At 49.4% G+C, this 25416-nt stretch overlaps 1 protein-coding gene across 4 annotated transcripts in view; it reads right to left on the minus strand.

The window, feature by feature from the left end:
• usp32 (ubiquitin specific peptidase 32) overlaps window positions 1–25416 on the minus strand; it is a 51119-nt gene that overhangs the window by 5836 nt on the left and 19867 nt on the right. Inside the window, exons 6-29 of one of the 4 annotated variants that reach the window (XM_035385496.1) lie at window positions 18907–19038; window positions 18235–18342; window positions 17695–17810; window positions 13521–13583; window positions 13343–13426; window positions 13134–13195; window positions 12639–12741; window positions 12374–12554; window positions 11500–11669; window positions 11005–11145; window positions 10676–10835; window positions 8926–9080; window positions 8522–8603; window positions 8334–8402; window positions 8075–8213; window positions 7634–7739; window positions 6933–7106; window positions 6664–6838; window positions 4804–4955; window positions 4568–4679; window positions 4089–4294; window positions 3169–3353; window positions 2562–2648; window positions 2185–2305 (exon numbers count right to left, since the gene is read on the minus strand). In XM_035385496.1, coding sequence (XP_035241387.1) covers window positions 2185–2305; window positions 2562–2648; window positions 3169–3353; window positions 4089–4294; window positions 4568–4679; window positions 4804–4955; window positions 6664–6838; window positions 6933–7106; window positions 7634–7739; window positions 8075–8213; window positions 8334–8402; window positions 8522–8603; window positions 8926–9080; window positions 10676–10835; window positions 11005–11145; window positions 11500–11669; window positions 12374–12554; window positions 12639–12741; window positions 13134–13195; window positions 13343–13426; window positions 13521–13583; window positions 17695–17810; window positions 18235–18342; window positions 18907–19038 — 3083 coding nt within the window. Of the gene's footprint in view, window positions 1–423; window positions 503–2184; window positions 2306–2561; window positions 2649–3168; window positions 3354–4088; window positions 4295–4567; window positions 4680–4803; window positions 4956–6663; window positions 6839–6932; window positions 7107–7633; window positions 7740–8074; window positions 8214–8333; window positions 8403–8521; window positions 8604–8925; window positions 9081–10675; window positions 10836–11004; window positions 11146–11499; window positions 11670–12373; window positions 12742–13133; window positions 13196–13342; window positions 13427–13520; window positions 13584–17694; window positions 17811–18234; window positions 18343–18906; window positions 19039–25416 lie in introns of those variants that run through there. The other 3 variants (XM_035385497.1, XM_035385498.1, XM_035385495.1) reach the window with 3 other exon arrangements.

Consider the following 25416-nt stretch of genomic DNA (forward strand, 5'->3'; position numbering starts at 1 on the left):
ACACACACACACACACACGACTGTATCACACACTCTGCTCCACACTGCAGTGCTCCTCCACTATCTGCAACACACACACACGCGTCTGTATCACACACACACACACACACTCTGCTCCACACTGCAGTGCTCCTCCACTATCTGCAACACACACACACGTCTGTATCACACACACACACTCTGCTCCACGCTGCAGTGCTCCTCCACTATCTGCAACACACACACACACACGTCTGTATCACACACACACACTCTGCTCCACGCTGCAGTGCTCCTCCACTATCTGCAACACACACACACGTCTGTATCACACACACACACACTCTGCTCCACACTGCAGTGCTCCTCCACTATCTGCAACACACACCCACGCGTCTGTATCACACACACACACACACTCTGCTCCACACTGCAGTGCTCCTCCACTATCTGCAACACACACACACACACGTCTGTATCACACACACACACTCTGCTCCACGTTGCAGTGCTCCTCCACTATCTGCAACACACACACACACGTCTGTATCACACACACACACTCTGCTCCACACTGCAGTGCTCCTCCACTATCTGCAACACACACACACGTCTGTATCACACACACTCTGCTCCACACTGCAGTGCTCCTCCACTATCTACAACACACACACGTGTCTGTATCTACAACACACACGCACGCACGTCTGTATCTACAGCACACACACACACACGCATCTATATCTACAACACACACACGCGTCTGTATCACACACACACACACTCTGCTCCACACTGCAGTGCTCCTCCACTATCTGCAACACACACACACGCGTCTATATCACACACACACACTCTGCTCCACACTGCAGTGCTCCTCCACTATCTACAACACACACACGTGTCTGTATCTACAACACACACGCACGCACGTCTGTATCTACAGCACACACACACACACGCATCTATATCTACAACACACACACGCGTCTGTATCACACACACACACTCTGCTCCACACTGCAGTGCTCCTCCACTATCTAAAACACACACACACGCGTCTGTATCTACAACACACACACACACACGTCTGTATCTATAACACACGCACACACGTCTGTATCACACATACACGCGTCTGTATCTACAACACACACACACACACACTCTGCTCCACACTGCAGTGCTCCTCCACTATCTGCAACACACACATGCGTCTGTATCACACGCACACACACACGTCTGTATCACACACACTCTGCTCCACACTGCAGTGCTCCTCCACTATCTGCAACACACACATACACACACACACACATCTGTATCTACAACACACACACACATGTCTGTATCACACACACACACACACACACACACACACTGCAGTGCTCCTCCACTATCTGCAACACACACACATGCGTCTGTATCTACAACACACACACACACACACACACACACACACTCTCTGCTCCACACTGCATGCTCCTCCACTATCCACAACACACACACACACATAGACACATGCACACAAACCTGTATCACTTGCACAGCTATGTGTGTGTGTGTGTGTGTGTGTGTGTGTGTGTGTAACCGTGCTGCACTAACTGTCCAGTAGAGAGAGCCCCCTTTCCTCTGCCTGCTCAGTTGCACTAGCACAGGCCCTCCAGGTGACAGGTACCTGCTCAGCCTGGTGGTGGCAGGTCCTCGAGAGGTAAGTCACAGTAGTGCTGACAGATCGGAGACCACAATGAGGCCCGGGCCACCACAGCCTTCTCCAGGCTCCATAAACAGCTTGTTTTGATCTGAATCAAAATCTGCCGTGTCACAGTTACACAACCCCCCAGTTCAGGAAGGGGCGTGCGCTGAGTGGGCTGCAGTGTAGTACAATGGGTGCGGAACTGGTCTTGTAACCTAATGGTTTGATTCCTGGACACTTCCTTTGTGCCTTTGAGCAAGGTACTTAACCTGCATCGCTTCAGCATATATCCAGCTGTATAAATGGATGCAAACTATGTAAATGTTGTGTAAGTAGCTCAGGATGAGAGCGTCTGCTAAATGCCTGTAAAGTAACCTCTCTCTCTTCCTCTCATTCACTTTCACGCTCTCTCCATCTCCTCTCCTCTCCTCTCAATCAGCATCCCGCTTGCTCACTCCTGCTCACTTTCTGTCACTCCACGCATCTCTCTCTCTCTCTCTCTCTCTCACCCTCTCCTGGGAGGTTTGGTATCGCAGGTGCAGGGCGGTGGGGTCCCAGTCCACAGCGATGTAGGCGTTCCCCAGAGCAGCCCTGTCCTCGTCGCAGTCCACCGTGCAGCCCCTGCAGAACCTGCAACCCACGCCACAGACACGCCGTCGCAAAGACGCCTCGGAGAGAAACGGGAAACGGGCAAACTGGGAAACACTGAGTCTGAACCCCCCACCCCCCAAAAAAACCTGAACCCCCCAAAAAAACCATGTAAAAATATGACAGGGCCTCCTACTGTACAGCAAATATAACAGCACCTCCTACTGGAGCACAAATATAACAGCACTTCCTACTGGAGCACAGCCATTACAGCGCCTCCTGCAGGTGAAGGACGTACCTGTACCAGGGGCACCAGGCGCAGGAGTTTCCATCTTTCTGCACTACACGCAGCGTAAAGGGGTACTGGTACCCCAGGCTGTCATCACTGTGAAGAACATACAAAACGTACATCACACACTGCGAAGAATGCACAGCATACATTGTGGAGAACACACTGCCTATATCACACACTGAGGAGAACACACAGAGCGTACATCACACACTGCAAAGAATACACAGCATACATCACACACTGGGGGGAACACGCTGCATATATCACCCATGGCAAAGAACACACACAATATACATCACACACTGATGAGAACACACAACATACATCACACACTGCAGATAACACAGAGAACATACATCACACACTGGGGAGAACACACAACATATATCACAACCGACATCTGACTTCTCTTATGATTGTTATTATTAGAGAAACTCCTCATCCAGGGTAATTTACAGGGTATTAGATATTCTACATGAATAATCAGGTACATAGTAACTGTTCCAGCACACTGCCACTCAAGGAAACTGAGCCTTACACAACACTGAGTGCACCTGAGTGTAATTCCTGTAAGGGGGGGGGGGGGGGGGGGGCAGGTAGGGGGCGCTCTTACCAGTCCTGGGCGTGGTTGCTGGCCTCCTGGGGGGGCAGGGGGCTGGCCAGGCGGGACACCTGGATCCACACGGCGTCGTACAGGTCCCGCTTGCGCGTGTTCACGGTGCAGGGCACGATCAGCGGCATGCCGAACAGACTGGGCCGGTTCTTCTGCGAGGACAGGAAGTAGAGCTCCGTCCGCATCTGCAGGAGGGAACGCGCGAGAGCGTGAGCGCAGCACGCGAAAACACGCAACAACACACTAAAACACACTAAAACACGCAACAACACACTAAAACACACTAAAACACACAACAACACACTAAAACACGCAACAACACACTAAAACACGCAAAACACGCAACAACACGCTAAAACACACTAAAACACGCAACAACACACTAAAACACGCAACAATACACTAAAACACACTAAAACACACAACAACACACTAAAACACACAACAACACACTAAAACACGCAACAACACACTAAAACACGCAAAAACACGCAACAACACACTAAAACACACTGAAACACGCAACAACACACTAAAACACACTAAAACACGCAACAACACACTAAAACACACTAAAACATGCAACAACACACTAAAACACACTAAAACATGCAACAACACACTAAAACACGCGAAAACACGCAAGAGCGTGCGTACATCACACTGAGACAAACAAGAGCATCTATACAGCAGCTAAAACCCAAGAGAGTGAGAACGCACAATGTTCTTTCACAAATCACAGAAGTGTGGGAAGTCACAGACTGATGGACACAGTCTGCATGGCTCATAGTTTAATGGACGGTGCGTGGGGGGGATTTAAACAGCAACACACCCATCGTCAATCGACCTCTGCTCCTCCCCCGGGACCTTGCCTGCACCCCGCTCACGCCCCACCCACGTCCACGCCCCGCCCCTCTCACCATCTTCCTGTGCATGGCGATGATGTAGCCAATGAAGGGGTTGTCCTGGGTGGGCAGCACGTGCCCGTTGGGGAGGCCGTTGGCGAGGCTGCGCTCGGGCCCGCAGGGCACCCCCGCGTTTGGCACCCCGTTGGGTATCAGGCTGGGCCGCGCCGCCGTCCCGTTGGCGGCGATGCCCGCCGTTCCGTTCGCCAACGCTGGGGCATCTGGGCAAAAAACAGCCTGCATTATCCATCCAGACAAGAAACTACAACACCCAGCTATGAGCTGTGTCTCTCACACACACTGCAGTGTCTGCGTATCTCACACACACTGAGGCGTCTGTGTATCTTACACACTGCAGTATCTGTGTATCTTACACACAGTGTCTGTGTATCTCACACACACTGCGGTGTCTGCTTGTGTACTGTGTCTTTGTCCTCACTAAGGATCAAGTGTAAAACGTTGTTGCAGGAAGGCACAGCAGGGGGCGCTCTTACCAGTCTGCGTGGGAGAGGTGACCGATGTGGGCGACCCTGGCACAGGGATCTCGAACGCGCAGAGAAACCCGTTCACCGAGAGACGCACTTTCTGGTTGTCCAGCGGAAAGTTCTAGAGAGAAATCGCACACGCAACGCGCCATCAGCCTGGGCGAGGAAAGGTGTGTGAGTGCGTGTGCGGGTGTGGACAGGCGACGGGGTGTGCGTGTCCAGGTGAGGACAGGTGAGGGGCGCACCTTGATGTTGGAGGAGTGCACCTCGGCCAGGAGGATCTGCTCGGGCTTCAGGCCGCAGAGCTCGCTCAGCTGCCTCTTCAGACCCGTGTACTTCTCATCCATGTTCAGCCGCAGCCCGAACCGGACCGGCGTGGAGCCGTCCAGCTTAATCACTGCACACAGAACAGACACAGTATCACTGCACACAGCACTGACACAGCACTGACACAGTATCACTGCACACAGCACTGACACAGTATCACTGCACACAGCACTGACACAGTATCACTGCACACAGCACTGACACAGCATCACTGCACACAGCACTGACACAGCATCACTGCACACAGCACTGACACAGCATCACTGCACACAGCACAGACACGGCATCACTGCACACAGCACAGACACGGTATCACTGCACACAGCACAGACACGGTATCACTGCACACAGTACAGACACGGTATCACTGCACACAGTACAGACACAGAATCACTGCACACAGCACAGACACGGTATCACTGCACACAGCACAGACACGGTATCACTGCACACAGCACTGACACGGTATCACTGCACACAGCACTGACACGGTATCACTGCACACAGCACAGACACGGTATCACTGCACACAGCACAGACACGGTATCACTGCACACAGCACAGACACAGCACAGACACATTATCACTGCACACAGCACTGACACAGTATCACTGCACACAGCACAGACACAGTATCACTGCACACAGCACAGACACAGTATCACTGCACACAGCACAGACACAGCACAGACACATTATCACTGCACACAGTACAGACACAGTATCACTGCACACAGTACAGACACAGTATCACTGCACACAGTACAGCACAGACACAGTATCACTGCACACAGCACAGACACAGTATCACTGCACACAGCACTGACACAGTATCACTGCACACAGAACAGACACAGTATCACTGCACACAGCACAGACACAGTATCACTGCACACAGCACAGACACAGTATCACTGCACACAGCACAGACACAGTATCACTGCACACAGCACAGACACAGTATCACTGCACATAGCACAGACACAGCATCACTGCACACAGCACAGACACAGTATCACTGCACACAGCACAGACACAGTATCACTGCACACAGCACAGACACAGCATCACTGCACACAGCACAGACACAGTATCACTGCACACAGCACAGACACAGCACTGACAGTATCACTGCACACAGCACAGACACATTATCACTGCACACAGCACAGACACAGTATCACTGCACACAGCACAGACACATCATCACTGCACACAGCACAGACTCTGTATCACTGCACACAGCACTGACACAGCACTGACACAGTATCACTGCACACAGCACAGACACAGTATCACTGCACACAGCACAGACTCAGTATCACTGCACACAGCACTGACACAGCACTGACACAGTATCACTGCACACAGCACAGACACATTATCACTGCACACAGCACAGACACAGTATCACTGCACACAGCACAGACACATCATCACTGCACACAGCACAGACTCTGTATCACTGCACACAGCACTGACACAGCACTGACACAGTATCACTGCACACAGCACAGACACAGTATCACTGCACACAGAACAGACACAGTATCACTGCAAACAGTACAGACACAGTATCACTGCACACAGCACAGACACAGTATCACTGCACACAGCACAGACACAGTATCACTGCAAACAGTACAGACACAGTATCACTGCAAACAGCACTGACACGGGTATCAGTGCACACAGCACAGACAGTATCACTGCACACAGCATGGACACACATTTATACCTGTACCTGTAGTCAGGTATGGAAAGTGAGGGGAGGGTACCTGTGATCTCCAGGTGCATGGAGCTGTCCATGGGCAGGGGCAGGGACAGGAAGTTGAAGGGGTCGAAGCGCGCGCTGATGTGGCCGCAGGTCTTGCACTTCACCTGGGACTTGAGCTGCCCGTGGAACAGGTCCACCACGATGGAGCGGTTCCTCCTCAGGTGGTTATCCCAAGCCTGCAGGGGGGAAGCGCACAACACACAGATCCATATCAACTACAACTCCCACAATGCTCTGCTCTGACCACCCACACACAAGACAGGAGCTGACCTCCGAGGCCACCTCCCAGTCGGGCCGGCCGTCGCTGTCCTTCAGCTCCACGTAGGGCTTCTCGTGGACGCGGTTGAGGTCCTCGTGGAGGCCGTCCAGCAGGAATGCCAGCAGCTCCTGCGAGTCCTGCTGCTGGAAGCCGTTGAACCGCGGCGCGTACTTCGCTATCGTCCACTGCAGAGTGAACAGCCAGAGAGAGGCAGAGCCAATGACTTTCCCTCCTGACATCTGAGCCAGACCCAAGTCAAATACGTATTTGTTTTGGATTCAAATACTTTTCTGTGCTCTATTGATCTTGCCTGGTGTAACTGAGCCTGCCAATATGACCAGAAGGCGGGGTCTGCAATTGTTGAGGGTATTTCATTGGTTCCGATACACCAGACAAGATCAGTAAAGCGTAGAAAAATATTTGAATCCAAAACAAATACGTATTTGACCCAGGTCTGATTTGAGCTCACAGTTCAGTTTATAAAGCTGAACACAAACTGGAAACAACCTACCTGTAATACTGTGGCTTATGTTTATAGTTACAGTATCTATATAGCTGACAGATCTGGGTAAGGTACCATGGTATATGTACAACAACAGTGTCCCGATTAGGATTTTAACCTGCAGTACTCTGGTTATTAATCTACTGCCTCAACTACTGCAGCGCTGCAGTGCTCTCCCGTTGCATTGTGGGATGGTGTCGCTAAGGTTACCCTGAGCTTCAGGGGGGCGATGTTCTTCTGCGTGCCGCTCCACAGCTCCTGCACCAGGTCGCCGTAGCACTTGGCCATGTGACCTCGCATGCCGATGGGATTGGTCCTGGGACAGAAACGAAAACACAGACCGCTTAACCCCCCCGACTCCTCCGACCGAGGCGGCAGCTCTTTTTAGAAACACACAATTTTTTAAAACGCGGCAATAATGTATTGTACCTCTGTATTAAAGGTAATGTGAGGAGGGAGAAGATTCACCAACAAAAAAAAAAGCTATGTTATCAGTGACTTGCTGATTTGAACCAATCAACCTCTTTCGTTAGGAAAAGCAAATCTTCTGACAGGCTAAAATAGCATGACTTGCTACTGCAGAGAGGAAACGGAACACAGCAGGCCAGGGAGCAATGGGGCCTCCAGTCCAGAGGGGGCGCTGCCACGCACCTGTTGAGCTCGAACAGGTGTCTCCCTGAGATGAAGTACTCGGTCAGAGGCTTGGTGTTGCTGACGCACTGGATGCTGGAGTTCATGAAGCAGGTGTTCCCCAGGTTGCTGAGTCCGGTGGCTCCCTTCTCCGTGGGGACTGCAGGAAGAGACCAGAGGGCTCCGTTACCCAGCATCCCACACCGCGCTCACGCCGCCCGACGCTCCGCACAGGAACAACACAAACCCAACACGAACCCAACGAGCAGAGGCTTCACACCTTTGTGTCGGTCCATTTTGTTCGCGATGAAGCACATCTCTTCCGGCCAGCTCATGTCTTTATTTCGAACTGGAAGGGAGGAGAAAAAAAAAACAACTTCCTTTTCAAAAATCGTTTTTTTAATAAAATGAAAAACGGAGAGATTAAGCATTTAGAAACGACACTGTAGAGAGTAACGTGGTGAGCACCTTCTATCACCAAGTGCTGCTCGTCCTGAATTTTCAGGCTTTCCAGCGTGTGGTCCTCGTCGTCCAGCAGGGTCAGGTAATTCTGAAAATAAAAATAAAAAGTGAAAATGAGTCATGCCCCGAGTCCCACTTGGAACCTAACCCACAGCCCCGCAGGGGAGACGCCACCCCCACAGGCCCACCCTGAGACGCCACCCCCATAGCCCCGCCCCCCACAGCCCCGCCCTGAGACGCAACCCCACAGCCCCACCCCCTACAGCCCCGCCCTGAGACGCCACCCCCACAGCCCCGCCCCCCACAGCCCTGCCCTGAGACGCCACCCCCACAGCCCCGCCCCCCACAGCCCTGCCCTGAGACGCCACCCCCACAGCCCCGCCCCCCACAGCCCCGCCCTGAGGCCCCACCTCTCCGTTGTAGAGCCACAGCCGCATGTCCTCCTCCTTGATGCGCAGCCGCTGGGACAGATACTCGTGGATGTCCTTGATGGTGGCCATCCTGCTGAAGCAGCCGGTGTAGGCCAGCACCCGCTTCAGCGGCGCGTTAGGGGACGGGACGTTGCCTGCAGGGGGCAGCGTTGCACACTTACACAAACACACTCTCAAACTCCCAAACACATGAAGAGTACCAACCGCCCAATCGACCGGCTCTGAGGACGGGGCGCCTGTAATAACCGACCCAACGTCATTCCGTCCAATCGACTCCAGTCTTTATAGCCTGCATCGCAATGTATTGTGGTGGCCTCTTGAAGACCAGAACTTTACAAAAAGACCACAGACCACATTCCAAATTAAAAGTAAAAAATATAAGGAGATGGCGCATTGAGTTGACGGTGAATATAAGGCTGGACCGACTGCAGTTGCCATCCAGCTAAGTTCTGTACTGAGCCAGGAAATACTCGGAAAGGGGGTCTATATGTTTTTATTTAGTATATCAGTGCAACGCACAAAACAAAGAATAATAAAGTGAGTGTTTTAAGTGTACTGACGTAACTGATTGTATACATTATGGCTGTGGGTTTCATGCTTTCCCCTAGGTGCTGACAATTTTTACTATACACACAAACAAACGCGTGCGCACACACACACACGCGCGTACATGCGTGTACACACAAATACACACGCATATAAATGTGCACACACACACACACAGGGTAGGACAGGCAATACATGCTCTGCAGACTAGTACAGGTAAAATCTTTCACTGACAAAACTGAGAAGCAACAAAAAAAATACACAGCAAATATATCACTGATTCCAGGCAAATATTAAATCACTTGTCTGGCTTCACAAAGGCACAGAAACGCAGAGGTAATTGGGCAGATTTTCCAGCAGTGCACACCACGGGCACAGTTCTGTCTAAATCAACAGTGAGGATTAGTTGTAAGGTAGCAGCAAGAAACCCAGGCGATTAGATAAAAATATTAGAGCGCAAAAGATTAAACAAATATGATTACGCAAATCACAAAAATCAACTTCTGTCTTTCTCAAACAAAAAGCCACTGGTTAATAATTACAGATATGTGGCTAGTATCCAAGCGATTTTACGTGATTTTAAATACTGAATGATCTTCATATTTCAATTTAGAGAATAAAAAAACAGTGCACAACACCCAGTTCCGTGCAAGTGACATGGTTGGCATGGCGGCAGTGTTGCTAGGCGACAGGTCACTAGGCGCGTGACAGGTCACCCTTTGTACCAAGGGGCTGCCCACGGCCGGGGCAGCGTCGTAAAGGGACCTGCTGTTCCCGGTCCAGCCAATCAGATCCTCAGATCCGCCAATCGGGCCTGTGCAGCACTCTACCCAGACCAGGTCCTCCAATCAGGCCAGCTCGTCATTCTGCCAGAGATCTGATCGTCCAATCAAACGAGTGGAGCGCCACACGCTGCACTGCACCGCGCCAGCCCTGAGGGTTAGTGAGTTATAGAGCAGACTCCGAACCCCGACTGAACCCCGCATGCTTCGCCACGCCACACAAGCCGGTGTTATCGCGAAACCACGCCCACATTTGACCCCCCACAGAGAGCACTCTGCAGACAGACATGGGAGTTGTGCAATCGAATTTGGCCTCATTGTTAGTCGAGCACCGCAGCGTGGCCCGATTGGGTTAGGAGCACCGGTCACGCCCCCTCCTTCTTGCTGCAGGCTTACGTTACCTCTGGGTAAATGGTGAGGGAACATTCTCAGGCTGGTCATACCCATATTCACCCAGATGTTGGACTGGGGGGTGCGGGAGGCCGGCTGTTGCCGTAGGAACAGCAGGTAGCGGGGAAACAGCTCCAACTCGGGGGTACCCGTCTTAGTCTGCCTGATCACCTGGAGGCGGGGCGAGAGGAGGACACATCCAATCAATGCTGAGAGAAGGCGTGGAGAGAGCCAATCAGAACAGAGTCAGTACGCTACTGCCACACACGCATGCGTGCACACACATATGGGTTCCTCCAGCAGACTGCTGTAGTTATGTTGTTGTTGCTGGGATACGTACCGGACGGGGCAGGCTCAGGTTGGCTCCGTACCAGTGATATAGCGCCCTCCACACTGGTTCTGGCACCGTCTCAAAGTCCCGGGCCGGGAGAAGGTTCTGGGTTCGCCTGAGTCTCCCGCCCTCCATGGTCAACGTGGGGGCCTGTAGGGGGGGTGGGGCAATATTAAAAACAGCAGCCAGCACCTCTCCACCTGCTCCCAACCCCAAGCATCAGGCAGGAGATGGACAAAGCCACTGAACTACATTACCCACAGTGCCGCAGGGGCACAGTGGAACAGCATCAGTCACACTACTGCCCAGTAAGAACTCTCACAAGAACTGCTGTCCAATGAACACAAACACATGCGCAGGCAGAACTCTCTCTCTCTCTCTCTCTCTCACACACACACACACACACACACACACACAAGCACACAAACACACATGCGCTCACATGCACGTGACACGCTTGTGACACGCGTGTGCTTGTGTAATGTAATGTGTGCGAGCGCGCACCTTCATGGGCTCCGGGGTGACCAGGGGCTGGTTGTCGATGGCCCCCGGCCTCTGTGCTGCCAGCAGGGGCAGGATGTTCCCGTTGGGCCCGGAGAAGCACTGGCTGTCGGAGCTGTGTGTGTGCGACCGCGGGAAGCAGTCTGTCACTGGAGAACTGGGCCCGTTCTGACCTGCAGAGCAGGGCGGCCATTTAATACAGACATAATGAAGCAGCCTGTACCACTGCATGCACACACACACACACACACACACACACACTGACACACACACATACACTCACTCACTCACACACCCATACACTCACTCACTCACTCATACACACACACACCCACACACACACATACACACACACTCACTCATACACACACACACACACACACACACACATACACTCACTCACTCACACACCCATACACTCACTCTCATACACACACACACACCCACACACACTCACTCACTCACTCACTCACTCACTCACTCACTCACTCACTCACTCACTCACTCACTCACTCACTCACTCTCACACACACACACCCACACACACTCACTCACTCACTCACTCACTCACTCACTCACTCACTCACTCACTCACTCACTCACTCACTCACTCACTCACTCACTCACTCACTCACTCACTCACTCACTCACTCACGCACACACATACACTCACCATCCATTTCCGTAACATTTTAGGCATATAGCAAATGCTCTTATGCAGACAAACTTACACAGCTCTTCCTCTCTGTTCTTCTCGCATGCTCTCTCTCTCTGTCTCTCTCTCTCTCTCTCACTCTCTCTCTCCCTCTCTCTCTCTCTCTGTCTCTCTCTCTCTCTCTCTCTCTCGCTCGCTCGCTCTCTCTCTCCCTGAACTCACTGCTGTTGTTCTCGGAGGCCTCTGACGAGCTGGAGACGCTGTCACAGAGCTTCTCCTCCGACGCGCTGTAGGAGTTGGGGAGGCCGACCCGGTCCGATGTCGGGGTCACGGTCGTCCTCCAATGCTGGCCCCGCCCGGCGCCGAGGACGGGCGGCTGGTCCCCCACGACAGGCCGGTTATCCTGGGAACGACACGAGTGAGCCACTCCCACTGGGAAAACCAGCCAATCAGAAGGAAGGGGCACTTGATAAGCAGCTCCACTCACGTATCGGACGTAGTCCTTCCACTGCTGCCACCACTGCATGGAGATGAGGAACCAGTTCTGCCCCGGCTGGAGACCATGCCTGCTCTCCCTCTCCAGCCAACCCCTGCGCAGCGCGGAAACCGCCAAAATCAGGCTCCGCCCCACCTGCACATCTCACCAATCACGTGACTAACCCCCACCCCCATCTGCACATCTCACCAAATGCATGACTGACCCCCACCGCATCTTCACATCTCACCAATCACACGATCAAGCCCTGCCCCAACTGCACATCTCACCAATCACATGATCAAGCCCCACCCCATTTGTACATCTCACCAATCACACACCAGTCTCTGCCTGTATCTCTGCATCACATGCAGTAGTACATAATGCTACATACCTACTCTCCCTGATGCGGTCATGCCCCGCCCCCCTGCCTGCAGCACTGTCATGCCCCGCCCCCTCACTGCAGGCTCCCTATCAGCGACTCAGAGGGGGGAGGGACTGACTTACCTGATAATCTGCCCCTCCTCCTCGGGCGTGGCTGGCCGCAACCCAAGGACGATGTGACACACCTGCGGAGACACACCAGCACACTGAGACACAAATGTGCACAGTACACTCACCACCACAGCACAGACCACAAGCATGCATGCACACACACACACACACACAGGTACACAGACACACACACACACTTACCCTCCCCTTCCCACACAAACCTGAAAGAGCAGATTGAGAAACTCATTGGCAAGAGCACTCTGTACACTCCAGATCTGGTAATCCTCCAGAGTTAAGTGCCCCAGCTGAAAAAAACAAACACATTACACACGTCAGTGTAAGTGTCTGAACAAATCATCAGCGAATGGAAAAAATATAATGCAGACCTCCCACGCCCACCTTGGTGGTGTCATGCATCTTCAGAATGTCGTCCACAATGTCTGACACACTGGCATGCAGTTCCTGAAAGAGAAACAAAGATAAAACGCACTGAAATGAAAGTTTCACATTACATTACATTGCATTACAGGCATTTAGCAGATGCTCTTATCCAGAGCGACTTACACAACTTTTTACATAGCACTTTACATTGTATCCATTTATACAGCTGGATATATACTGAAGCAATGCAGGTTAAGTACCTTGCTCAAGGGTACAACGGCAGTGTCCTTACCCGGGAATCGAACCTGCAACCTTTCGGTTACAAGCGCAGTTCCTTACCCACTGTGCCACACTCCGTTTCCTTCACAGAACAGTGCGCTAAAATGAGCGCCTTCCGCTATGAGGATCCGCTAACACTGCTAGCATTTTACTGAATGTGCCCAGAAGAGCTTCACTCAACATCTGGGATCTCATTTCCACCTCTTTGGTGATAACTACATTACCACAAGCCAAAAAGCAGGCTGACCACGGAATTCCAAAGCAATAACACTGCAGTTTCCCATAGCAACAACAGAAGCGCACTGCCACTCAAGAAATCGGAAACACCACTGCTCAGTATGGACCTGATGCATTAAATTATCCCTTACAACAAAGCAGTACATAAAAGTTCATTTTTTAAAGGATACTTAAGTTCTTCAAGTTTATTTGTAAGTATATTAAGCACTTTGTAAAAGTGTATGCTTTTTTGTCCTAGAATGAATCATTTAAATGGAATTTTAAATGGAATGTAATTCTAAACTTCCATTTAACTCTCAGTTCACTTTTCAAAGGCTAGGTGAAAGCTAAATTTTCAACATTTTAAGTAAAGTACATAGGTTTAAGCACTTTCAGCATACTTTACTTGTAATTGAACTGATAAAACAAAGCAAGTGAAATTAACTTTTCAAGATAGCCAAGTGTGTCATGGCAACCTAATGCTACTTCCAGTGGTCATTGGCTTCATGACTATTGTACATAATTTAAATCTAATTTTAAACATGTATTTAAGTTGATAAAAACAGAAGTCTGCTCTACAGGTGCTATAATTGTCAACCATGGTATTTCAGCAAAATGAGGAAGGGTCCTCATAAAGGAGATATAGTGTAATTATTTACTGTTTTTTTTTTTTTTTTTTACACTTTTTTTGAAGAAAATAATGGATTTGGAGACAAAAATGCACTTCATGACTTTTACCTATGTACTAACAGCATAATACACCAAAGACTGAAGCATAAAAACTCTTCAAAGGATTTGAGCAAAGGTACAAACTTTTTCATTTGTTTTTATTTTTTAAACCAACCAGATTTCCACTGTGGCCATATTTGCTACATGAGAAAATGTATTTGGCCGAGTGTACTTTTAGTACTTTGATTAGGCCTTTATGTAATTCGTACTTCAAGTACTGAACTCGAAGGTTACTTCTGTAAACTAAAATAAAAGTATATTAACCGGTATTCATTTCTTAAAGAGTCTACTTTAAACATGTATTTTAAACTGAGTTTACTTCTGCAAAGTGAACTACAAAAATACACTACCTGGGATCTAGTTAATAAAAAGTGTACTGAAGGCATACGTTTTTTTAAGGGATTCTATTTACTGTGGTTTATTATGGAACTCTCATTTGACAGTTGACGTGCTTGAACTGCATTTCCAGGCGTTTGCTTTGCTTTTTCAAGTCCAAGCTTTCGTGCGCACGGGACACCTTGCGCGTGCACTCTGTGACAATGACAGACAGTGCAATACTGACGACTGATTCTGATGGATTCTGACGAAATACTCTGAAACGGTAAGCCGGTGTAACACTTTGTGAGAGAGTAATGTTCTTGTTTTAATGAATGTTTTACCTAATTTATATATTTTTTAGAATAGCCGTAACTTCATTATAATTGTTGGTTGACGTCTTAAAACATTAAGTTAATCGTTAAATTAAGGGTTAACACTTGTCAGATTCCCATCCTGGATGTATCGCTTGCTATCCAGAGTAAATTCAGGCACCAGTGGCAATCCTTAATTTTTTTACATTAAAATGGTATATTTGATACCTTTTCAAGATGTTTTTTTTGGTAGCAATATCGATTCAATGTGTTTCCGTTCTGCAACTGCTCTTCTATACACTATTTCCTACTGGTGGTGTCGAGTGTGATAATTCTGCAAGATATTCAAATATGATGACGCACTCACAGGGACTTGCATGCCGAATGTGAAGAAGCAAGTGCCTAAAATTTCATAAGCGTCTTTAAAATATGCTACCGCTAGAGTATGTTCTAAGAAAAATAGAGACAGGATGTGCTCCTAGTAGGTTAAAAGCTTCATTTCGAATGGAACTCCGGTATCACAAATCCACAAAAACAGAAAAATTAAGGATAGCCACTTAATTAACGGTAGCTAGCTAGGTAGATCAGCTTGTTTAATGTGAATTTCTGATTTTATATTGGCTACAAATAGCTAGCACCGAATAACAGTTTTTAATTGGCAGTAATCAGATCGAGAGCTAAGTTATTCCCAGATCAACGTATATTAATGTTGTGTCTTCTTGACACTGACAGAATTATGTTCATTTTCGCCAGTCGTCAGATGAGCATTTTATCCTCAGCGATTTAAGAAACACAGTGCTCCCTGGACCATACGCGCGATGAGCTCCAGGGGACAGAAGGGATACGGGAAACACCGAGCTTCATATTAATTCAGTCCAACAAACAGGAGCTACCCCAAGTCCACGTATACATTTTATATAAACAACTTAGAAAACTGCAGCATCATGAGAACGGCTGAGTTTCAGCAACCATGATGGTGTCAGTAACCCTTAAAGAATACACCCTGTCAGCAAATCGGAAAGAATACGTTGCCACAAGGCCCCTTGATGGAGGTGTGATTTCTAACAACTTGGAGAAAACAGAAAGCTGATAACATAACTGCGCTACACACAAATCAGAACACGAGGTAAACTGCTGCAGACACAGTTAGCCAATCAGCATCCACTGTCAGTTGCTAAACTGGGACATCTGCTTCTGAATTTAAACACGTTTACAAGAAGATAATTAGCCATACGAATGCAGCATATTTGCACTTCTGAGGGGCTTAATCATCCAAAATGACAACCAAGGGCCCTGGTTTCTAGCGAGAGACAAAATGACAGCAGCTGCACCGAGTGTCGGCTGAGCCCGTTGGCAGCCCTGTCGGAAACCAGACTGCTTTATTCTGCTTCAAAACCAACACAACAAAACCCCCACAAACGCTCCTATGCTCAGAGCAGGGAGATGTGACAACAAAAAATAAATAAATTCTGCATTATATCAGGTTTTTTTTTAAATTACAGATTGTGAGTTGAATATACACCCATTCCTGAATAGCTTGAGGAGAGAGAGATTTTTTGGGTAGGTCTTTGGGTGTGGCTTTGATCACTGTTGTGCAGCATTACTAGTGTTAAAACAAATAACGAATACAAAGCCCCAGAACCCACACTCCAGGCTAATTAGCATATTTAGCTGCAGTTCAGAACCTGCAGTGCAGGCTAATTAGCATGATTAGCTGCTGTTCAGAACCTGCACTCCAGGCTAATTAGCATATTTAGCTGCAGTTCAGAACCTGCAGTGCAGGCTAATTAGCATGATTAGCTGCTGTTCAGAACCTGCACTCAAGGCTAATTAGCATATTTAGCTGCAGTTCAGAACCTGCAGTGCAGGCTAATTAGCATGATTAGCTGCTGTTCAGAACCTGCACTCAAGGCTAATTAGCATATTTAGCTGCAGTTCAGAACCTGCAGTGCAGGCTAATTAGCATGATTAGCTGCTGTTCAGAACCTGCACTCAAGGCTAATTAGCATATTTAGCTGCAGTTCAGAACCTGCAGTGGAGGCTAATTAGCATGATTAGCTGCTGTTCAGAACCTGCATTAAAGGCTAATTAACATATTTGGCTGCTGTTCAAAACCTGCACTCAAGGCTAATTAGCATGTTTAGCTGCTGTTCAGAACCTGCAGTGAAGGCTAATTAGCATGTTTAGTTGCTGTTCAGAACCTGCACCGAAGGCTAATTAGCATGTTTAGCTGCTGTTCAGAACCTGCAGTGAAGGCTAATTAGCATGTTTAGCTGCTGTTCAGGTCCTGCACTGGAGGCTAATTAGCATGATTAGCCGCTGGCCAGCTGGGCACTCACAGGAAGGGAGTCTGTTCGGTTGTCTTTCCAGACCTCCAGCAGCGCCACGACCATGTCCCGAATCTCTGTCCGAGAGAGAGCCCCATCGCGGTCCACATCAAACACTTTGAAACAAACTGGGGAGGAAAGAGTCAGCGACCAGACGCTGGGTCAGTTTCAGAGATCATCTTCAGCTTAAACCGTGCGCACATACATGCACACGTAGCATGGCTCTCTCTACACAGGAAAGAAAACTGACATTAATGCCCCTATCTTAGCGTGTCAACAATATTTACACACAGATGGACAGTTAGACAGATAAATAAATCTCTGACCAAGCATTCTCAGAATGATATATTTTCTAAATCGTACCTTTACATCTATTTTTAAATCTTTAAAAGTCAAATATTTTAGGGCAACGTTTTTTTTTAAGGCTCTAGTAGAATTTGTGAGAGTATTAGGTGACCGATGTGAAAGCATTTGGAGAAGGCAGCTGCACGGTGCAGGTGCACGGCTGCCTGACAGCGGCGAAGGTCAGAGCTCTCGCGGACGACCCCTTACACTTCTGTCGCTCGGCGACGGGCCCGCGGCAGCTGGCCGACAGCCCGCAGGAGATCTCCTTAAAGTCGATGTGATTGTCCCGGTTCTCATCAAAGGCGTGGAACAGACCTGAGGGCAGGGAGAGCAAACAAAAAAAAAAACAAAACGCATCATTAACTCTGACCCGTGACTGCACAACCGACAGGGAGTGTGCACGTGCACGTGCATGTGCGTGTACATAGGTGGCAGTGTAACATAGTGTTTAGGGAGCTGGGCTTGTAACTCCAAGGTTGTAGGCCTGGCAGTGCAGTTCGCCCTTAAGCAAGGTAGTTAAACTGAATTGTTTCAGTAAATATCCAGCTGTGTAAATGGATTACATGTGCAAAGAATGTAGGTTGCTCTGATAAGAACATCTGCTGAATACCTAAAATGTTACGGATAATTGATGTGTGTGTGTTTATGTGTGGGTTTTTGTTTGTGTGTGTGAGTGCGTGCATGCGTTTGAGTGTGTGTGTGTGTGTGACAGTGTGTGTGCGTGTGTGTGGACGTTTGTGTGCGTGTGTGTATCTGTGCCTGCACATGTGTGTGTGTGCATGTATGTGTGCCTGTGTGTGTGTGCATGTGTATGTGTGCGTGTGTGAGTATGTGTGTGTGTGTCTGGCAGAAAGCCGAAAGTGCTGATTCCTGCAGTACCTTCGCTCAGGGACGTGTGGATGGGGGGAGACACCAGGGGGACGAACGTCTCCAAGTCAAAGCGGCCCGTCCCCGACTGAGCCTTCAGCAGCCAATAGCGCTTCTCCAAGTCGATGATGTCCGATTCTTCTACTGCAACACAAAACCACGTTCGCACGTACCGTTATAACGGAAAAGGCGGAAGGTTATTCTTCCACTTTTCCTGTGAATTTCAACTTCGCCATAAACCGGCTAAATATAGATATCATTTTTAAACTGGGTCATGAATAAATGCATAAATAAGAATGAGCATATTAATAGAGTGTCTCTCAGAGGCTGCTGCGGATCTTGGCGTGCAGTTGGACTGAGTCACTGAAGCCTGAACCGTGTGTGGTTTGCTCAGAGGTTGTGAGATGACAGGTCCCAGCAGCTGAAAAGGCTGATATCGTTTTTTATCTGGGATAAGATCTGTTAGGCTGCCAGCTAACGCTAATCGGGGATTAAACTAAGACGGAGCCTCTCCACTGTGACTCAGACTCACACCACAGCAGGGCGGAACTTAAGGGACCAAAACACCGTGATCACACACAGCACCAAAACACCGTCATCCCACACAGCACCAAAACACCGTCATCACACACAGCACCAAATCACCATCATCACACTGCACCAAAACACCGCCATCACATACAGCACCAAAACACCGCCATCACACAGCACCAAAACACCGTCATCACACACAGCACCAAAACACTGTCATCACACACAGCACCAAAACACCGTCATCACACACAGCACCAAAACACCGTCATCCCACACAGCACCAAAACACCGTCATCACACAGACCACCAAAACACCGTCATCACACACAGCACCAAAACACGGTGATCACACAGAGCACCAAAACACCGTCATCCCACACAGCACCAAAACACCGTCATCACAGAGAGCACCAAAACACCGTCATCACACAGCACCAAAACACCATCATCACACACAGCACCAAAACACCATCATCACACACAGCACCAAAACACCGTCATCACACACAGCACCAAAACACCGTCATCAAACACAGCACCAAAACACCGTGATCACACAGAGCACCAAAACACCGTCATCACATACAGCTCCAAAACATCGTCATCACATACAGCACCAAATCACCATCATCACACTGCACCAAAACACCGCCATCACATACAGCACCAAAACACCGCCATCACACAGCACCAAAACACCGTCATCACACACAGCACCAAAACACTGTCATCACACACAGCACCAAAACACCGTCATCACACACAGCACCAAAACACCGTCATCCCACACAGCACCAAAACACCGTCATCACACAGACCACCAAAACACCGTCATCACACACAGCACCAAAACACGGTGATCACACAGAGCACCAAAACACCGTCATCCCACACAGCACCAAAACACCGTCATCACAGAGAGCACCAAAACACCGTCATCACACAGCACCAAAACACCATCATCACACACAGCACCAAAACACCATCATCACACACAGCACCAAAACACCATCATCACATAATATTCACCACGCGCACATGATGTTCCCCAGTGCGGGCAGACACTGGCTATGTGGGCGCACACACAGGCCATGTGGGCACAGACACTGGTTATGTGGGCACAGACACAGGCCATGTGGGCACAGACACAGGCCATGTGGGCACAGACACAGGCTATGGCTGCACAGATACAGGCTATGTGGGCACAGATACAAGCCATGTGGGCACAGATACAGGCTATGTTGGCACAGATACAGGGTATGTGAGCAGAGATACAGGCTATGTGGGCACAGATACAGGCTATGCGGGCACAGATACAGGCCATGTGGGCACAGATACAAGCTATGTGGGCACAGATACAGGCTATGCGGGCACAGATACAGGCTATGTGGGCACATGGTGCTTTAAGCGGCACACAGACAGCAGCCTGCCGCAGATCCGGCTCCAGCAGACCGGGGCGGGGAAGGAGGCCTTGGTAACGACAGGAACGGGACCGCGCGCGCTCGTTATCTTTACTGCACACGGCAATTAGCGCGGCGACGAGACAGAGCGGCGGAAACGAGCAGCTCATCGGCGCGGGCTTCATTCAGGCCCTGGGAGCAGCACAGCCGCTGCTCACCCATTAAAACCGCTCCCTCCGCCACGGGATCAGCCCCCAATCCAATTTACCCAATCTCTCACTCCCTCCATCTCTCTCTCCCTTTCTCCCCAGGCCTCAAATTATTTGTCCTCTCGCCACTCAGCTCCCTCTCTCCCGAGACGTCTATTTCTCTCTCAAATAATCCCCTCTATCGCCCCCTCTCATTCTCCCTTTTCCCCAAAGCTTTAGATTGATATTGTTCTAAACTGGCATAGCTTTACAGTGCATAACTTTGTCAGGCAGGGCAGGAAACATATGATACAACAGCCTCAATAAATGAGACAACAAAGATAGTGAGCTCACTCTCCCTCCCCTCTCCCCCTTTCCCTTCTCCTCATTCTTCTCTCTCTCTCTCCCTCTCTCTCCCTCCCTCATCCCAAGGTGCATCTCCCTTGCGCTGCTTTAGTGCTGTTTAGCAGGAGCCAGGCTTAGCGTCGGCGCTGTGTGAAAGACAAGCCGAGAGAACACACAGCTGTCCCACACTGAGCCCTCGTTTTACCTGCCTGTCCGTCAGTCTTCTGCTAATCTGGCCCTCCGCTTTTTAAACCTCTCAGAGTCACAGACCAAGCACTGCGTACAGACCGAAAGAGCTACAGACCGAGCACTGCGTACAGACCGAAAGAGCTACAGACCGAGCACTGCGCACAGACCGAAAGAGCTACAGACCGAGCACTGCACACAGACCGAGCACTGCGTACAGACTGAAAGAGCCACAGACCGAGCACTGCGCACAGACCGAAAGAGCTACAGACCGAGCACTGCACACAGACCGAGCACTGCGTACAGACTGAAAGAGCCACAGACCGAGCACTGCACACAGACCGAACGAGCTACAGACCGAGCACTGCGTACAAACCGAAAGAGCTACAGACCGAGCACTGCGCACAGACCAAAAGAGCTACAGACCGAGCACTGCACACAGACCGAAAGAGCTACAGACCGAGCACTGCACACAGACCGAGCACTGCGTACAGACCGAAAGAGCTACAGACCGAGCACTGCACACAGACCAAAAGAGCTACAGACCGAGCACTGCACACAGACCGAAAGAGCTACAGACCGAGCACTGCACACAGCCCGAACGAGCTACAGACCGAGCACTGCACACAGACCGAGCACTGCGCACAGACCGAGCACTGCGCACAGACCGAAAGACATTCAGGATGTACACCACACACACAAAACACCTTCCACAGAGATGACAAACGCCAGAGATGCTGTATAATTTCTGTTTCTGAGGAATTTGTTTTTGTCCAAATGGAATGTAGAGCACATACCACTCAGCTTCTTGGCGATTCCCAGCTCTGAAAAGGTAACACATCTACTGACAGAGAACAGCTGGATATTATCTGTGATAGTTATGCACATCTGCTGACAGAGATCATCTGGATATTATTTGTGATAGTTATGCACATCTGCTGACAGAGATCATCTGGATATTATTTGTGATAGTTATGCACATCTACTGACAGAAAACAGCTGGATATTATCTGTGATAATTATGCACATCTACTGACAGAGAACAGCTGGGTAATAGCTGTGATAGTTATGCACATCTACTGACAGAGAACAGCTGGATATTATCTGTGATAGTTGTGCACATCTACTGACAGAAAACAGCTGGATATAATCTGTGATAATTATGCACATCTACTGACAGAGAACAGCTGGGTAATAGCTGTGATATTTATGCACATCTACTGACAGAGAACAGCTGGATATTATCGGTGATAGTTATGCACACCTACTGACAGAGAACAGCTGGATATTATCTGTGATATTTATGCACATCTACCGACAGAGAACAGCTGGATATTATCTGTGATAATTATGCATATCTACTGACAGAGAACAGCTGGATATATATGATATTTATCCACATCTACTGACAAAGAACAGCTGGATAGTTATGCACATCTACTGACAGAGAACAGCTGGATATTATCTGTGACAGTTCAGAGTTTTGAGCAGGAAAATGCAGTGAGCTCCTAAATCACACCGTTCACCCACACAGTGTAAATTAAATCATACCGTTCACCCTCACAGTGTAAATTAAATCATACCGTTCACCCTCACAGTGTAAATTAAATAACAACATTCTCCCTCACAGTGTAAGTTAATTCACACTATCCAGCTGAACACAGACCAGATATTACAGACCACATACTGCACCTCAGATCAAAGACCTAAACCTGAACACAGGATACACTACATCCCACATCCCATGTACACAAACATGCACAGGCACACACACACACACACACACCATACACACCACACACACACATACATGAAAACAGACATACACACACACACACCTGGAGGCTGAACCCACCTAAAGGAGCAACTCTGTCAGAGTGACAGCAGAAGAGCCATACCATATTCCACCAGTCATTGGCAGACGGCCGCAGCCACAGGCGGCCTGTAGCATAGCAACCTGCAGGCAGGCCCGGTTCAGATCTGCAGCCAGGCCGGTTCAGAACATGTCCGTTAAAATCAGCGCCTGTACCATAGCAACCTGCAGCCAGGCCGGTTCAGAACATATCCGCTAAAATCGCCACCTGCAACCGAGCTCCACTGCTCTCTCCCATCATCCCACTCAACCAGCTGCATTCGCTGGCCCACAGGTAATCCAGCTCCCCTGGAGCAACCTGCTTCTGAGCAGGGACACTGAGGGGCTTCCGAGTTCACACACACACATACACACACACACACACACACTTTCTCACACAGCCACAGAGCTCTCACAGAGTTAAGAGGATAATCAGGGAAAGGCAACAGATTACTTGCTTTCTCTGGGTCTTTGCTCTGATTGGCCAAGGCACAGGCCCTGAAAAAGATCTTCCCAGCTCTGTCTTTGATTGACAGATAGTCTAAATTTACCTGGGCTTGCAGTGTACATTCGCATAACCAGTTTCTTGCCGCTTGCCTTGCGAAGGTTGAGCAGGGTGTGTGGTCTCTGTGCACTCTGTGTCAACAGCACAGCCTGAAACACAGCTGTTTCTAGTACAGCACAGCCTGAAACACAGCTGTAACTGCAGCACAGCCTGAAACACAGCTGTAACTACAGCACAGCCTGAAACACAGCTGTAACTGCAGCACAGCCTGAAACACAGCTGTTTCTAGTACAGCACAGCCTGAAACACAGCTTTATCTACAGCACAGCCTGAAACACAGCTGTTTCTGGCCCCCGCCCACATCCACTTTCAGTCTCATCTCCAAAAACGCACTTTTGATTAACCCCAAGGATCGGGTATCAGGAATCGGACTGACAGGGAAGGCACCCGGGTCTCGGGGGACCCCGTCTGCATTGGCACGGAGACGCGCGCGGGGGTTCACAGTCCTAATGCACACTGACAGCATCCGTGACGGGCGCCCGAACAGAGATTAAATACGACACTGCATGAGCCGCACGCATCCACTTTCCATTCAAATGAGCCCCGCTATCTGCACTGACAGCACTGTGACAATTCACCATCTGCACAGGATCACTGCAGACACACCCCACGCATATGCACATACAGTACCCAGTACACACCCCACGCGTATGTACATACTCATACACACACACACCCCACGCGTATGTACATACAGCACTCAGTACACACCCCACGCATATGTACATACAGTACTCAGTACACACCCCACGCGTATGCACATACAGTACCCAGTACACACACACACCCCACGCATATGTACATACAGTACCCAGTACACACACACACCCCACGCATATGTACATACAATACTCAGTACACACACACACCCCACGCATATGTACATACAGTACTCAGTACACACCCCACGCGTATGTACATACAGTACTCAGTACACACCCACACCCCACACATACGTACCTACTCAGTACACACACACACCCCACGCGTATGTACATACAGTACTCAGTACACACCCACACCCCACGCATATGTACATACAGCACTCAGTACACACACACACCCCACGCATATGTACATACAGTACTCAGTACACACCCCACGCATATGTACATACAGTACCCAGTACACACACACACCCCACGCGTATGTACATACAGTACTCAGTACACACCCCTCGCATATGTACATACAGTACCCAGTACACACACCCCACGCATACGTACATACAGTACCCAGTACACACACACCCCACGCATACGTACATACACTACCCAGTACACACACACACCCCACGCATATGTACATACAGTACTCAGTACACACCCCACGCGTATGTACATACAGTACCCAGTAAACACACACCCCACGCGTACGTACATACTCATACACACACACACACCCCACGCATATGTACATACAGTACTCAGTACACACCGCACGCATATGTAC

The sequence above is a fragment of the Anguilla anguilla genome, chromosome 12, assembly GCF_013347855.1.
Source record: "Anguilla anguilla isolate fAngAng1 chromosome 12, fAngAng1.pri, whole genome shotgun sequence".
NCBI lineage: Eukaryota > Metazoa > Chordata > Actinopteri > Anguilliformes > Anguillidae > Anguilla > Anguilla anguilla.